At 40.0% G+C, this 17,961-nt stretch overlaps 1 protein-coding gene across 10 annotated transcripts in view; it reads left to right on the plus strand.

Annotated features, from left to right (window-relative positions):
- Positions 1 to 17,961, plus strand: part of CEP112 (centrosomal protein 112) — a 470,205-nt gene that overhangs the window by 365,809 nt on the left and 86,435 nt on the right. The window contains exon 26 of one of the 10 annotated variants that reach the window (XM_049859723.1): positions 3,400 to 8,999. The exons of the other annotated variants lie outside the window; for them this stretch is intronic. Coding sequence (XP_049715680.1) covers positions 3,400 to 3,429 — 30 coding nt within the window. The 3' untranslated portion in view covers positions 3,430 to 8,999. Of the gene's footprint in view, positions 1 to 3,399; positions 9,000 to 17,961 lie in introns of those variants that run through there. 10 annotated transcript variants of the gene reach the window in all.

Below are 17,961 nucleotides of genomic sequence, written 5' to 3' on the forward strand. Positions count from 1 at the left end.
GTACAAATAGGAAAACTGAGGCTCCGAGGTCAGATAACCAGCCCAAGGTCATGCTGCTAGACAACTGTCAGAGTCAGGTTCAAGTTACAGTCTGTCTAACCTCAGTGCCTCAGCTATTAACTCTTACACAATACTTCAGTCTCTTACATTCTGATTATGAAAGAGAGGCAGTGACCAAGGGCATAAATGAACCTGGATATCCTCACTCTAATTTTCTCTCTGCCTGGAACCTGGATGATGCAGTATTTTTACAACAGGTCTTTGATTTAGACATTCTAACTATATTTGATTATTTTATACATATAGACATGGGTACTCAAAGATAGGCATAGTCACCATGAACCCTGATTTTCTGAAATCAAATACATTTGTCTGTGGGCATATTAAATAAGGCTGCCCAAACAGTGTACGTGCTAGTTGTTCAGCATACTTTATGCTACTTCTTGGGTTGTTGATGAACTGAGCTCTCAAGAATGGAGATACTGATCAAGAATAGAGATGGAAAGCAAGTACTCACTCTGCCAGAGCTTACAATACTTCCACAGATAAATAACACCTTTCGCTGAAGTAATTCTTTAGAGAAAACTTAGGGTATCAAGGGCCACCAGTCTGGCACAGTATAACTTGATGAAACGTTTCTGGAGGAAAAGTTTACAATACTTATCATTATTAAATTGCCTGAGTGGCTTGCCTGGTTTTTGACCCATTTCCAGGATTTATCCTAAGATCGAAATTAAAGAGTTGCACTGAGATCTAGCTAGCCAAAAGGATGCTCATTATAGCTTTCATTCATTTATTGAGTAAATATTTATTGGGCTCCTATTATGTGCCATGTACCCCCAGCCCCAGCATTCTGCATCTTCTTTCTGTATTTTTCACCATAGTGCATACACTGACAACTATGCAGCATTGAAAATGATGTTGGAGAAGAATATTTAAGGATATTGAAAATGTCCACAAGATATCTTTTAACAGAGAGGAGCTGCCCCATAAGGTTTCCAAGAAACGGCTGGTGGATTTGAACCGCCAGTCTTTTGGTTTGCAGCCACCACTGGTTAGCAGCCACTACTGCTACCAGGGCTCCAATCAAAATGCAGCTTTCAAAATATTATGTAATATGAACATATTTTTGCAAATAAAATACACACAAAAAAGAAAAAATACAGAAATTGTATATAAAATTGTACTAGTAGTTATCTCTGAATCATGGGATTTATGGTTTTTTTTTTTTTTTCTTTTGTCTTAGCTCTGTATTTTAAAATAACTTATACTGTCGCTTTTACTATAAGAAACCACGAAAACTGCTTGGCTAAAAAAGAAGAGCTCCCAGTCTAAAGGAATTCAGTGGGCATTAAGGGAAAAGTTGTAGCTGATCTCGCAGCAGGCATGATCCTCGCTGTCGAAGAAACAGCAGAAAAGGCAAGGTCGTCCACAGAATAGAATTTCTTTGGTGTAAAAAGAGTTATAGAGACAAAGTAATTCATAAAAACATATCTTTTCTGCAGTATAACCTACATTTAAAAATTGAGTGCAAAAATCTCCTTTATTGCTTGCTTACTGCCTTAATTCACTCCTGCATTTAAAATCATACTTCTAAAAAGAGTTATCTGCATAACAAACCACCCCAAAACTTGGTAGCTTAAAGCAACAACTATGTTCTATGCTCATTATTCTTAGGATCAAGAATTCAGTCAAGGATCTGCTGGGTTCAATGTTCTTCTGCTCAGTGTGGCATTGGCTGGACTCTTCAGGGATCCATTCAGCAGGAAGCTTGGCAGGAGCTGGAATATCCCTTCCATACAGCCTCTCTTCCCAACAGAATAGTCAGACCTTTGACATGGCAGCTGGGCCCTAAGAGGGAACATAGGAAGAAATGAAGGCAGAAGCTGTCCTTCTCTTAAGGACCAGCCTGGGAAGTTCCATAGTGTTATTTCTCCCACATTCTATTGGACAAAACAGGTCACGGGGCCAGCCCAGCACCAAGGGGAGGGAAAATAGAGCCCACCGTTCAATGGGATTTTGAGGCCATCCTAAATCCACCACAGTACTCTATATTGAAGGTCCACTTTTAATTTCCCATTCATTCCTCAACTGTACAAAATAGTACAAAGAAGAAAATATCTATATCCCTATCACCCAGAATCCAGAATCAGCTTTCTTAATTAACATAGTGGCGTGGTCACATCAGTCTTTTAAAAAAAAGACAATCCACTGTGTTTTTTCGTAAAAAAGAAAGGAACATCGCTTATGCTCATTATAAATAATACAAAATGCAGGAAAAAAGCAAAGGTAAAATTTTTGAAGTCCCCCTAAACCCCATCAACCCAGAAATAAAACCAAACCCTTTGTCATCAAGTTGATTCTGACTCATAGCAACTCTATTGGACAGAGTAGAACTGCCCCTATACGGTTTCCAAGACTGTAAATCTTCGCAGAAGCAGACTGCCACATCTTTCTCCCACAGAGCAGCTGGTGGGTTCGAACCACTGACCTTTCCGTTAGCAACCAAGCATTTCACCCCTGCACCACGAGGGCTCCTCAAGTTTAGATTAAAAACCAGGATAAATTCAGTAACTAACAAGGATATATCAAGATGTTAGCCATTCAATATCAAATTTTTCTGAAATAGAGTGCTTCTCCTCTCTCTTTAAGCAAAACTGATTTGTAGTAGCTCTCTGTGTTCTCTAGCCTGAGGGAAGGCGAAGGAAGAACTGGAGTAGAGGTCTTTTAGTCTGACTGTTGTCTCTGAGATTTTGTGAAATGTTTTACGGGTTCACACTATCTCAATGATAGTGTCTTCTATCCCCTTGAGTTTTGAATTGTCACCCCAATTAGGGTTCCCCCCAATTAGTCTTCCCTTCCCTCAGAAGAGTCAGCCCTGATATTTACCTGTTTCTCCACCACATCCATAGCCACTCCTCCCAGTCAGAATAGTATGAGGCTGCCCGCAGTTTTCTTCTCTCCAAATTTGGTGATATTCATGAGAATTCTCAGGATTTTGTTGGCTCATAATAAAATCGTTCATCCAGGGGACTAGCAGATTTTGAAATTGAGCCATTGTACAACTCCTCAGTATGCCACGGGGTCATGTTTCCTTCCCTGGTAACAGTTTTTGGGGGTCTTTTGTATTATGTCTACCTGTTTGGCTGCTGTCAGTGATGGGTTTTTTGTTTGTTTTGCCTTTTTTTTTTTTTTTTTTTGCTACTTTTTATTCCTATTTACCCGTTTCTTTAGATGATGGGGGAAGGAAATTTAATCTACTAATCCTAGATGCCAAGTTTGACTTCTTTATAACCTTAAATAAGGAACCTGTGTTAGCTATTACCACAATAATGCTACATAACAAACAATCCCCAAAACTCAGTAACTTATAGTAATAAACATTTATTTTTCTTACAGCATGTCTGTGGGTCACTAGGGAGGCTCTGATTCAGGCTGTGAATTGACTGGGTTTGACTCCAGGCTTTAGACTGGATTCGGGCCAGCTCTGGATGTTTCCCCATTCTTCTTGGGCTGGTCGCTACCTGGAGTTTCCTCCTCACGGTGGATTGCAGAAGTACAAAAGGATGAGAAAAAAAAATCCTGGCGGCCTCAACTTTCTTCCATCCACATCTGTGGGGCTGGGAAATGTACACCCACTCCAGTAGGAAGCCATGAACAATTGTGAGCAATGATTTAATCTGTCACGTAAACAGTCTCTAAAAACTCCCTTGGCTCCATGGCGACACTTTGCTGATTCATCTGCCTTTCTGAAACTTTCTCATTCTTCTTTCCTGTCTTCTCTGTATCATTTCTGCCCTCAAATATTGGTATTCATCAGTCCTTTTCATATTCTCTGTATAGACTGTCCCTGGACAACCTCATTCCTTCATGTAAGCTTCCATGCAAATGAATTTTGAATTTTCACCTCCACCCAGACCTCTGCCCTGTGATCTTAATCAATATTTCTAACTCTTGTTGGACATTTTAACTTGAATGGTCAAAACAAGAAACCAGTTGCTGTTAAGTCAGTTCTGACTCATGGCAACCCCGTGTGTCTCAAGGTAGAACTGTGCTCCGTAGTGTTTTCAAAGGCCGATTTTTCAGAAGTAGATTGCCAGGCCTTGCTTGCAAGGCATCTCTGACTGAACTCAAACCTCCAACCTTTCAGTTAGCAGCCAAGTATGTTAACCATCTGCTCCACTCAGAGACTCCTGAATGGCCCAAAGACCCCTCAAACTCAATATATCATAAACTGAATTTATCTTCCTCTACCCCCAGCCTGCTCTTCATCTAGTATTGTGTGAATTAAAGTACGGCTGTCATCCACCTAGTCACTCAAGTCAGGTTCCTAAAGTCCCTCTGAACAAATACTTCTCTTTCCTCACTTCTCATAGGTACCTGGTCACTAGTTCCAAGAGATAACTCCTAAATATCGCCAAACTCATGCCCACCTCCCAATCACTAGTTCCTACTTTTTTAATCAGACCCGCATCGTCTTTGGTCTGTTTACTACAGTCCTTCTTATCTAGGAAGACTGACTTTTCTAAAATACTGATTGAACATATTGGTTGCTACTTAAAATTCATCAGTGGCCTTTCCATTGCCTACAGAATAAAGCCTAAACATGTCAGCATGGTATACGAAACACTTAGCATCTAAACCAGCGGTTCTCCTAGTGACGTCCTTAGACCCCTACAGGTCCGTTAGACTTTTTTAAGGACTCTGTGAGGTCAAACATATTTTCTTAATAACATTAAGACATTTTTTGCCTTTTTCATTGTGTTACTATTTGCACTGATGGCAGCTTAGCACGGAACAAGGCATTGGCACCAGCAGTGCCAGCAGTCATTATTTTCTTCATCAGCACTTACTTGTGACTTAAAGAAAAAAAGATTTGAAGTAATAAAATATATTGGTTTTATTAAATCTCAACCCATGAGGACATATCTTTTAAATATTAATAGGAAGTACACTTAAAGCACTTCTGCATACGGAAGCAGCATGGTTGTCTCCCGGAAAAGCTGTTCCACCTTTGAGTGTGAGCTGAACTCTAGTCACTCTGAAAGAATGACTGACAAGCAATGCTTTTTCAGACTTGAGTATTTGGCAGATGTTTTCTTGAAATTGAACTAAGTGAGCCTGACACGTCAAGGAAAACAATTGACTGTATCATTGCTAATGATAAAATTTGAGCTTTCAAGCAAAAAATTAGAATTTTAGAAAGCTTGTATTTGCCATTGTAACCCTGACAGCTTCCCAGTACTTACCGACTTTTCTGATGAGATCAGTGGTGGCACTAATGATGTGAAGGGGCTGGGGGTATGACAATGAAGTGTATCAAGATTTGGAAGATTTGTGGAACTCACTGAACCAATGACTTCCAAGTGACCAATGACTTCCAAGTGACCAATGCCTGGTGTTACAAAAACATGAATGGGTAAAAGATCCATTCAAAGTGCAAGAGAGAATGATGGATTTTAACATAACAGAATAAGAAATTCACTGATGGTTTCAGATTCCACATTGCAGCTAACCTTTAAGAAACTACCACTTGTCAAGTTTTGGTGTAGTAACAAAGCATACCCACAGTCATCTGAAAAGGCTATTGAAATACTTCTCCCAATCTGTGTGGGACCAGTTTTTCTCCCTGTACTTTAACCAAAGCAACATATTGCAAAAGATAGAATGCAGAAGCAGATACGAGAATCCAACTACCTTCTATTAAGCCAAACACTAAAAAGATTAGCAAAAATGTAAAACGGTGTCACTCTTCTCACTATTTTTTTTCCTTTGGAAAATAGTTATTTTTCATCAAAAATTTTTTATCTGGATTGACATTAACACATAATGGTTTACTACTATCACTTTAAAATGAATTAGTTAATAAATATTTTTAACATTTCTTAGTTTGAATTTCTAAAGTGGTAATTTTCAACAGATGTAAACCACATAAACAAATCCTCTTTGGGAGTCTTGATTTTTAAGAGTGTAAGGGGGTTCTGAAACCAAACACTTTGAGAAGCACTTGTCTAGACGTGTTATTCTCTCTCCACCTCATCGTCTACCATCCTCAACATACATGCCAGGCTTCCTGTGACCCCATGCTCCTATGTGAAATGTCTGTGACCTCTCTGTAAAACTCCTTCCCTTTAAGATTTAAATGTCATGCAGCCCTGTTCATTCCTCTAGTGAGGCTCTGCTGCATTCTAATGTTGCTGCACAATCACTTATCCAAAGCCTTGAGGTCGTCGGGTGTGTCTTGCAAATCAGAATCTACAGGTTCTAGCAAGGTAATACAGTGTGTAAACTGTATCCCCAGTGGGGTCTGGGTCAGCACGTGGTACCGAAACACATAAATGTGCAGTGAAAGGTGTAAATATCCCCCAGTAAGTGGGATAAATAAAGACTGGAAATAACCTTACAACATCAGTCAGATTTTGTTACCAAACAAGTTAGCAGCAACCTTTCAAAAAGAAGTTGTGGTTTTCAGAGCATTTTTGGATTTCAGAATTGCAGATAAGTGCTTGTGAGCCTCTTTTTTTTTTTTTTTTCATTAAATCTCTTTCTACCCTGGTGGCGTAGTGGTTAAGTGCTGCGGCTACTAACCAAGAGGTCAGCAGTTCGAGTCCACCAGGTGCTCCTTGGAAACTCTGTGGGGCAGTTCTGCTCTGTCTTATAGAGTCGCTATGGGTCGGAATTTACTTGATGGCAGTGAGTTTTTTTGGTATCCAACTAGACTCTAAGCTTCTTGACAGCAAGCACTTACCACAATGCTTGGTTCAGTGGAAGTGCTGTGAATATGCCAAATTAATGAATGATGCCGAATCATAGACCAAGGCTCTGGTGACTAATGATGTCAATTTAATCTCATTTTATTAACCCCAGCCAGCTTATAAATACTTGGTAATGACATAGCAGATATTGGAAGATAACTCAAAGCTTGTATAATAGTGATATATATTTTGCCAGATTAAGCAGAATCTAATTTTTTTTTTTTTTAATAAAATACTTACCTTATGTATATTCTCCAAAAAAAAACCCAAACCCACTGCCGTGGAGTCAATTCCAACTCATAGCGACCCTATAGGGTAGAGCAGAACTGCCCGATAGAGTTTCCAAGGAGTGCCTGGCGGATTTGAACTGCTGACCTCTTGGTTAGCAGCCGTAGTTCTTAACCACTACGCCACAAGGGTTTCATGTATATTCTCAGAGAGCATAAATTGTATACTCCAGGGCAAGCATCCCCAAAAGGCTGTACACCAAAGCCGGGTTATCTAAATGTTAGTCCGCAAGCACTAGCCACTGAACTCACAGCAGAAGTTCATTTGGGGAAATTGTTAGAAATAGTTCTGGAGAAAGCCTGTGGAACATTCTTTTGGCATCAGTACACACCACTGCTAAGTCCTTTTCTTTGAAGCTAGTGTATTGAAAGTTCCTCACTGTGAAGCCAGATGTCCAAGCAGAGATTTCATATCAAGGAGAAATGCTGTAAAATTTTTGCTCGTAGGCATAGAAGAGAGATTTTAAAGCAGTGATGCTTCTCTCCCTTGGCCACTGACTTGAGTTCACGAGAAAAGGTCAGCTGCCAGTAGGACATCTAGAAATCTGGTCTGTGTTACCAGAAGGGCTTGAGGAGGGAAAAAAGAATATTTCGTAAGATTGGGCAGTTCTCACTGTGTGAAAAGCTTACTGGAATCCATCTTCCAAAGAATAAAATTACAAATCTCATTGTGGGGTTTTAGTAGCATTGAGAAACAGAAAGAAATCTCAGTGCCTAGCATCCGATGGCTTTGTTTGGGACCTGTTCGTTAATTCTTGCCTCCCCTGCATGCATGTCCTCAGGGCACAGAGGGAAGTTGCATTTTCTTTGCACCCTCCTGAAATTAGAATTAACAATGCTAAGAATAGAAATGTATTTATCATCCCACCCAAGAAGGCTTACCTGCTCACTCAGAAAAGAAGATGGAGCCAGTCAGTCACAATAGGATAAAGCAAAATGCTGTTTTCCAGGAAGAATGCTCTGGAAGATAGGCTGGGATACAGAGAGGCAGTGAATTCTGACCTTGTGTCCTAAAGCAAGGAAAGGCAGTGGCAATAAATGAGCAGAGAAGAAATGAGCCATTAAAAAAAAAAAAAAAACCATTGCCGTCGAGTCAATTCTGACTCATAGCAACCCTATAGGACAGAAGAAATGAGCAGTTACCCTAAGGTGTCTTACCCCATCCCTTTCCTACAGCTCTTTTCTCTGGCAGATTATTATTTTATTTAAAAACTAGTCAAAGGAAATTCTTTGTTCAGTAGACACAATTCTTCAAGTACTACGGGAAATACTTTTAGCCCCTGGAACATTGTATATACTAAGGAATCACTTAAGGTTTGATGAGTGAATGCATGAATGTGTGAGGGTGTGAGCAGAAGAATACAGGTGAAAACAGAATCTCCTTCACCAATGGCTAGGTAAGTTTAACTCTTTGGAAGGCACTAAGTGACTATGTAAAGAGCCCTGGTGATACAACGGTTAAGTACTCTGCTCCTAACCGAAAGGTCACTGGTTTGGTTCTAACCCACCAGTGGCTCTGCGGGAAAAAAGACCTGGTGACCTTCTCCCATAAAGATTACAGCCGAGCAAACCTGGTGGGGCAGTTCGGCTCTGTGGCATAGAGTATCTCTGAGTCGAAATCAACCCAACGGCACGCAGCAACAGGTGATTTTGTGTAGTAAACGTCATTGTATGGTTCAAAAAATGAATTGCTTTGGCTAATCAACTATTGAAATAAATGTGTGTCTTTTAGTCTTTTTAATTTAACAAGAGACTATTTGGAAAAATTCTAATGTTAATAATTCTGAGCTGTATCACTGAAATATATAAATGTACCAATCAACAACCAAAAGCATTGAAGGACTACTGTGTGTACGTATGCGTATATATTTACATCCGCATGTGTATTCAGAAGTGCTGGGTTATACAGAAGCCTAGTTAATAGAAGATTTAATAATGACATATTAAATTATTTTTTTAATAATTTTATGATCTCTTTATTTGATTAGCTGCCTCATTGTTCATTCTAACAAATGCTTATCTTCTATTCAGCTTCTGGTGATTCTTGACCAATATTTCTTTCACCACTCATCAATATTGAAGTCTGTGCTTCTGCCTCTTCCTTTTAATTATCACCTTATTGTCTCTTGCTTCCCGGGATTTATTCCTGGGAGAATTCAGCATCTTGAGCTTTTGTTTTCCTATATCCCATCTCCAGCTTCATCATTGGTAATGTCAACATCCAGGTTTACTCTACAATCAGTGGTATGCTGCAGCCTGCTGTAAGGGCTTGCTTGTGGCTTTTGGCTTGAGCAGTTGTTACCTTGTCAGGAATTTTGAGAACGAGGTGTTAAACCATTGCTAGTGTAAAATTGGCCATGGTGGCAGTATGTACGCCATTGGAAGTAGGCTTCAAATCGGGGCTTTTATTTTTTTTTGAGAACCAGTTATTAAACATTTGCCAGTGAACTGCTGCATACAACAGTTCCCTTTCCCCACTTTCTTGACCCCGTTAACTTCCAGCTTCAGTCCCCATGGTCATGGTGACACTCATCCTTCTCTAAGGGTGAGGGGACAGATGAGTGGATGAACATTTTCCACTCTCTTAACTACTCTTTCTAGCTATCGAACAAGCTCTTGCTCTACGTTTTCTGATGTGTATATGCATATGATTTCACTCTTCTATCCACTCCACTAAAGCCTTTTTTCTAATTCCAACATAACACAGGAAGTTTCTTTTACCAAGTAGGCCATTATCTCTTGTCTGCATTCAATAGCTTTTTTTCCCGTTCTAATCATCCTCCGACTCCATGCAGTATTTGACTGTATTGACCACCATTTTCTTTCTGGAACAGGGATGGATTGGCAAACATTTGTTTCCTATAAAGAGCCAGAAAGTAAATATTTTAGGCTTTGTGGGCCATATGTTGTCTGTTGCAACTGCTCAGCTCTTGCCATTGTGGTATGAAAGCAGCCATAGATAATATGTCAACAAATGGATGAGGCTGTGTTCCAATAAAACTTTACTTAGAAAAAGGCTGGCGGCCAGATTTGGTCTGCTAGCTATAGTTTGCCGACCCCTGTTCTAGAAGTTCACTCTTCTCTTGGCTTCTAGGCTATTCTTTTTACTGGCCTATCTTCCTCCTAGTGGGCCTTCCTCAAGGCTAAGTCCTTTTTGCTTCTCTTTGTCCTTTCCACAGTGAGCGCATCTCCTCTGTGACGTCAGCTGTCACTTCTTTAAAGATGATTCACAGAAGTGCATACTTGATTCCTGGTTTTGTCCTATATCTCACCCTGCCTCTAAATCATCTTCTTTTGGATGATACACCACCATTGCAAACTTAGGAACTACAGCATTGAATTGCTGCCTTCCCTTCCAAATTGGCTCTTCTTTCTAATTTCTCAAGGTTACCCCCAATCTTTCTGTTTCCTGTTAGAAACTTTGAGCTCATCTTTCTCCTATCTTTCCTTCTTCCCTATTTATCTCAAGTCTATCACCAGAGTCCTTGAATGTATTTCTTATTCTTCTGATATGACCCTCTTTGGAGCCCTTCTCATCTTCCAATTGATTTAAAACAGCCTCCTCTCTGCTGATATCCCTGCCAAAAGTCTCTCAGCTTCAGTCCAGTATGGAGAACACTGCCAGAGAAAGCTGAAATCACCATGATGGCCCTGCCTTGCACAGAGAGCTTAGAATCCAACAGGAAAAGACTCACAACCCAGTAGACAAAAAGAGCAAAGGATATGAGCCCAGAATTCCCAGACAAAAAGATTCATGTCCAGTAAATGTACAAAAAATACGTATTCTCATTTATAATTAAAGAAATGTAAATCAAAACTACAAAGATGGGACCTTTTAGAAGGTCCAGCTGCCACCTGATTGGCAAAAACATTAAATTTGAAAAAAGATACGGCGGTTGCAAAAATGTGGGAAAACAGGCAGCCTCGTGCCCCGTTGCTCAGAGCATAAGTCTGTGTAACTCTTGGGAGGGCAGTGTGGTAGCATCTAGCAGCATCTTAAATGCATGGAACATTTGGCCCAGGAGCTCCACTGTTAGGATTTTATCCCATGAATACCCTTGCAAGGAGATCACAGTATCTGACCAGCAATGACTGAGCAAAAAGCTTGGGGGGAGAAACCTCAGTTATGGTACATCTATGGGATGGAATATTATACAGCCATTTTAGAAGAATGAAATAGATCTCTGTGTGAAAATGAGGAAAGATTGACAATATGTAGTAAGAGAACAGAGTATAAAATATATACATTTAAAATTTCCTGAAAGGGTCTTCAAAAATGGGTAGCAGTGGTTATTTTGGGGGAAATGGGACTTTTCTTTTTCAGTTTAGATCTTTTGATAGTATTTTAATTTCTTACAACATCTTATTACTAAATTAAGTGGTTGCGTATAACACCCAGACCAAACTCTTCTGCCTGGCTTCCAAAGCCCATCCCATTTCTCACTACTCCTCAGCTTGGACTTTCTGTTCTGGTCCATCTGGTGCTCTCAGTGTCCCCAAGGACCACGTCCGTTTCTACATCCTGCCCTCACTCACGCCACACATCTTCCCTGTGCCACTCATTCACTCCTCACACTTGTCAAGAGTTAGCAAAGCCCTTGCAAGGTCCTGCCTACCTGCTCCATGAAGCTTCCCTGACTGCTCAGTCTCTGGGGAGCATACACTTTCATCAAGTCCTATTCATGTTTAATGACTCTGATATTATTTCATGTCTCATACTTCTGGCCTCTGCATATACCCACAGTGCTGGGCACCCAAAAAGTAAATAGTTGATTTAAATAATATAATCCCTCATTATTAAATGCTGAATTGTATGTCTGTCATTGCTTGATTTTAATCTGGCTTTAAGCACATCAGCAAGAACGATGGTGGTGCAGTGGTAGAATTCTTGCCTTTCACGTGAGAGACCTGGGTTTGCTTTCTGGCCAGTGCACCTCAAGCGCAGCCACCACCCATCTGTCATTGGAGGCATGCGTGTTGATAGATTTCTGAGCAAATTTCAGTGGAGCTTCCAGACTAAGACAGACTAGGAAGAAAGGCCTAGCGATCTACTTCCGAAAATCAGCAGTGAGAACTCTGTGGATCCGAACAGTCCAATCCCGATGTGCATGAGGTTGCCACGAGTCCAGGCTCAACTCCATGGCAGCTAACAACAACAACAACAAGCATATCCACACCAATCTTGCAGCTGGAAGAAGTAGGAACTTCCCCCCCCCCCACACACACACACACACAAATCTCACTTAAATATCTAAGCCTTCGGATTGGCAAACTCTACTTTTAAAAACGCAAATATCACTTGATGTCTTAACATATTAAACCACTTGAAGTAACTCACACTCTAATGTGAAATTGTTTAATCCAAGACTTTCTCCTTAACAGTTAGATGAGATCATCTCACTTGATGGACTAGAAGTGGTATTTAGAGGAGAAGGGAGAGGGAGAGAGCTAGAGGGCATTTAGGAACCTGAGGAATAGAACTTGAAGGTATCTTCAGGGGTGGGACAGGCAGCCTTGAGGGCAACAGGAAAGGCCTGGCAGTAGAAGTGGGGAAGGGACTAGATGGAAATGGGAACAAGACTGGCTGAGAAGTAGCCTGTGAGTGGACTTCATTCCAGATCATCTTTGTGGCTCCTGAAGTGTAACACCTGACTTCATAAGTATTTCTGGCTGTATTTTTTTTTTTTTTATGCATACATCCATGTTTAGATTGAGATAGTGTGCACTTCTTCAAAAGGAAATGGAATGTATGTGTGTGCTATGTGTGTGTGTATGCTTTTCCAAAGAAGATAGAATGAATATACCTGTCCATATATATATATGTATATTTTCTCATATATGTATATGAGAAGAAAGTGAAGCTATAAATAAAGAGTTGTATTAGCATAACTGATTCTGCAGAATGTGCCATGTAAATCCTGGAAAATTTGAAGACAACTCTGGCTCATTCTGTTTTACATGTATATACTGTTATTTTTAGGGGATATTTTGCTTAAGGACATACATAATGTAGGGAATTATATAGCTTTACACAGCATTTCTAAGGAACTGAATTGAAATCAATAAATTAAGCAAAAGAAGCCTGGTTTTATATGTGCCTTGTGTTTTCCAAACATATAAAATTGAAAAAAATTAATGCGATACTGCCATGCCATCATAAAAGCTGGCAAAATGTTATTTCTAGGGTTGTCAATAGGAGGCTGTTGCTATCAGAGCAGTGGTGTAGCGCCTGAAACTAAAGATTTGCAGCCAAAGAGCACTGGGGTGGTTGGTGGGTTACAGGAATGCTTTAATGTTGGAAGCACAGAGAAAAGGGGGAATTAAAAACAAAAAAGTAGCCCCCATTTTTTCAAGAGAGGCAGAAGCCTTTGCTTTTATGTCTCTGTCACTTGCTCCAGGATTCTTCATAAAGCCTTCTAACCACCGAAATAAATATTCATATGGCTGTTCAAAATCTCATTAATAAAACAAGACTTGGTGGTAAAATATTTCAGGATAACATGATTTGCACCTCACCCTTGTTTAGCTTTAAATCTCAGGCAATTAATAAATTAGACTCGGGAGCTTTTTCAGAAGTAACATCTTACATGCACCACAAATTGCATTATTTTTATGTGTAAATAATGATGAAAGGGGAGATTGTTCCTTTGATGTCTATAAACTACACTGTAAAATATGCAGAAAACATTCTTGAGTTTAGTTGGAGCCAAAACAAATAGACTAGTTCATAAAACAAAGCAGCAGCATTCTTAGAAACAAGCATTAATTTTTCCTTTTCTTCCCAATTGCTCTTTTTCCATACTTTGTATTCTTACCATTCTAAGTGGCAGATTCATTCCAAATTCAAAAGCAGTGTTAGCCTCTATTTCCTCATCCAGAGAACTGGGTTTTTCTCAGGTTCCTCCCAGGACACTTAGATTCCCATACAACTGTTACCAGACCTCGACTCTCAACAGAACTGCTAGTATTGATTCAGTGAATCATTTTTGTCAGTTATATTTCATTCTTGCTTTAAAAAAAATCATTTCTAACGTTAGGAAATCCTGGTGTTCCCCAGGGAAGTATATTACTGTCCCTTCTATTTTCCAAGCTGGCTTGGGCAATGTCATTTTGTTTTTAAATTGTATCGGCAAATCTTCATTTACAAAGACCCTGAGTTTGGCCTAATTTTTTTCTTTGGTGTAGTTAATAAAGAGTACCTCGTTGTGGTCAGCACAACTGGACTAAACCAAAAGCAAAGAAGTTTCCTAAATAAACAACGCTTCAAAGGCCAGAGTAGCAAGGGTAAGAGTCTGGGGACCATGGTTTCAGAGTATATCTAGGTCAATTGACATAATAAAATCTATTAAGAAAACATTCTGCATCCCACTTTGGTGAGTGGCATCTGGGGCCTTAAATGCTAGCAAGCGGCCATCTAAGATACATCAATTGATCTCAGCTCACCCGGAGCAGAGGAAAACGAAGAACACCAAATACACAAGGCAATTATGAGTCCAGGAGACAGAAAGGGCTGCATAAACCAGAGACTACATCAGCCTGAGACCAGAAGAACTAGATGGTGCCCGGCTACAACCGATGACTGCCCTGACAGGGAACACAACAGAGAACCCCTGAGGGAGCAGGAGAGCAGTGGGATGCAGACCCCAAATTCTCATAAAAAGACCAGACTTCATGGTCTGACTGAGACTAGAAGGACCCCGGAGGTCATGTTCCCCAGACCTTCTGTTAGCCCAAGACTGGAACCATTCCCAAAGTCAACTCTTCAAACAGGAATTGGTCTGAACTGTAAGATAGAAGATGGTGCTGGTGAGGAGTGAGCTTCTTGGCTCAAGTGGACACATGAGACTATGTGGGCGGCTCCTGTCTGAAGGGGAGATGGGAAGGCAGAGGGGGACAGAAGCTGGCTGAATGGACACAGGGCATACAGGGTGGAGGGAAGAAATGTGCTGTTTCATTAGGGGGAGAGCAACTAGGAGTACATAGCAAGGTGTATATAAGTTTTTGTGTGAGAGACTGACTTCATTTGTAAAGTTTCACTTAAAGCACAATTAAAAAAAGAAAGAAGAAAAAAGAGTACCTCATTATAAGTTATGTCTACCAGAGGAAGTATACAGAAGTATATTTAGACTTAGAATACAGAGCAAGTACATTGATAACATCACAAGATGGTTTTTATTTGACAGCTGACTGCACATGTGTTCTTTGAACACGTAGTGTAGGATTAGATTAAATACTATCTGGACATGCTTAAAACCATTCTGTTACCATTGGCATAAACAGTATACCAGCCACTTTTTATGCCTCTGGACCTCAGAGGTAAGGCATTATTCCGGTTCCAAAGCGTTTAGCATCAAGGTGGATCCCTTTTGAAATGCCTGATGGGTAGCAGATCGGAGTTGGAGCCTTGTTGTGTAGGCTAAGCATTTCATTAGGTGATGCAGTTTTGTAAACTTTTGCTTTTTTTTATTTTTTTTATTTCTGTGAGGTAAGCCTTGCAAGCATAATTATGGCTTTCCTGTATGATAGGGAGCACTAATTGGTTGGTTTCAGTTTTCTGGGTTGTATTTGGAAAACCAGAGGTTCCCCATGTAACCTAAAGGAAAGGCGGCAGCAATAAATTATCTACCTGGGTCTCAGTGGTATACTGTCATGCCACAGATCAGTGGCACCAAAGCGCCACTCACCTCATTGGTGGATTATATTGTCAGATCATATTTCTCAAAATCCATATTACCAACCAGAAATTTAAACACACTCAATTAGTAAGCAAGCATTACAATACTGAAAACACATGCCATGAAAAAAAAATTAAGGAGAAAAATGTAGTAATGAAAGGGTTAAAACTTACTTTTTATATATATATATACACACACACATATATATATGTCTCCACACCAAATCTGTTGCCGTGGAGTCAATTCCAGCTCATAGCAACCCTACAGGACAGAGTAGAACTGCCCTATACGGTTTCCAAGGAGTGCTTGATGGACTCAAACCGCCAACCTTCTGGTTAGCAGCCAAACTCTTAACCACCATGCTACCAGGGTTTCCTGTCTAGGTATCTGTCTATCTATCTACACACACACACACACACACACACACACACACACACTCCACAGCAACTAACAAATAGGCTTATTTGGAGGGGCCAAAAATGTATGTGTGACCCAAAATCCCTCCCAGCCTGGACAGTGGGTATTCCTCCATGTGCTCAACTGCTGTAAGCCCCTGTTTCAGGCTTCCTGCCAATGAGTCTACCATTTCACTCCTTAGCCTAATGCTTTTTCATTAAAACTGATCCTGAGCTCTGATCGCTTCAGGTATCAGTCTTTTCTATCAGATCCTATGTCACATTTCCTCTAGCTGAGTTTTTATTCTGACTTCTTTTCTTCTTGATGGTAATTTTCCACTTAAGCTCACCATCTCTTTGTTCTGAAACATCATGTTGTCACCTTTCCTTCCTTTATTCTTAACCAAGTTTAATGAGCAGAGTATTAAATATAGTAGATCCATGTGAATCTGTTTGCTTTTATACCAGTTAAAAGCATGGCCCTATAGTATTTCACTGAGTAACAAAATTTTAAGGCTAAAAGGAATCTTAAGAGCCAGCCCCAGTGGTCTCCCACTTCACCCTACTACCCCCTGACCACTCCATTTCACAAATGAAAATCTTGAGCCCCCATGAGGGGAAGTGCCTGGTCATTTTCTTGTAGCTATTGGTAGCACCAGCCTTCAAACACAGGACTTCCAAATTTTTACTCTTTCCTTCATACCCAGTGTATTCAAATACACAGAAAATAGAAATACTGTTTTTACTTTAAAATGTGTCTTAGCTGCCAAGATGAGTGGAGCATCTCTCAAAGTCTATTATGGTTCTTTACAACTCAAGCAGAACTTCCCCCTTGAATTTGAGAGTGGAACTTAGCAAAGCTTTCTCATTCGGACTGCCTAAGAAGTGTTTCCTTGGCTTTGTTGTTTGCTGTGGTCTTTTTTTTTTTTCTTTTTTAATTATCATTACTTGTCCTTGGAAGCCAAATGTTCAAAGGCCAATTTAGAAAAGAGGTCATGATTTTAAAAGGCAACTTTCTAAACACTTTACCTAATTTAAAGAGCATTCCAAAGGAAGGAAATGTTGATGAATAACGATCTCCTACAGCCTCAGAGATATGGAGGTTTAGCAAAAATTGATTTGCAGGAAGCTTGAGGAATTTGTTTTCCAAAAAGAAACCAATTATTTTGAGGATGTATTTAGTTCAAATGATTTTATTTCTGTGATGTCAGGTGATCAATGAATAAATAAGAGGGGTCAATACAGCAGCAGTCTTTCTTTTTAGGACAGTAACACAGTAGAATGAAGATGGCTGTGTATTGGAGTAATTTATCAAACTATGAAGTGTTATATGAAACCTGTTTTTTGTTTTGTTTATGTTATCACTGTTTTGTTTCTCTTAAGGCTTAAAGTCTCCTCTTGCATGTGTAGGGCTTAAGAACATGGATTCTGGAGCAAGGCTGCTGCATTCATATCCTGGCTGTGCCGCTCAGAAGCTGTGTAACCTCAAACAAGTTGCCGTGCCTCAGTTTCCTCCTTTCTAAAATGGGAGTAATAATAATACTTGTCTCATACGAACTGTGAGAATTAATGCTCACAGAGCATTTGAGAACAGTTTCTACTACTCAATAATCCTACATATATGTGATAATTAAATTTAAAAAAAAAAAGTGGCTTTATCCAGTAAAAGTTAAGATATGCTCAAATGTAACCTGTATCAAACAAGCCCCTCTTGATTCCATTCCCCCCTCTAGCTACTGTCTGTACCCTCTTCACTCCATTCCTACTCATTTCTTATTCACAGTCTGGCCTCTGCCCCCATCACTCCACAGAAACTGCCCTTTGAGTTGCCAATGACATGCTTGTTGCT

The sequence above is a fragment of the Elephas maximus genome, chromosome 19, assembly GCF_024166365.1.
Source record: "Elephas maximus indicus isolate mEleMax1 chromosome 19, mEleMax1 primary haplotype, whole genome shotgun sequence".
Classification (NCBI taxonomy): domain Eukaryota; kingdom Metazoa; phylum Chordata; class Mammalia; order Proboscidea; family Elephantidae; genus Elephas; species Elephas maximus.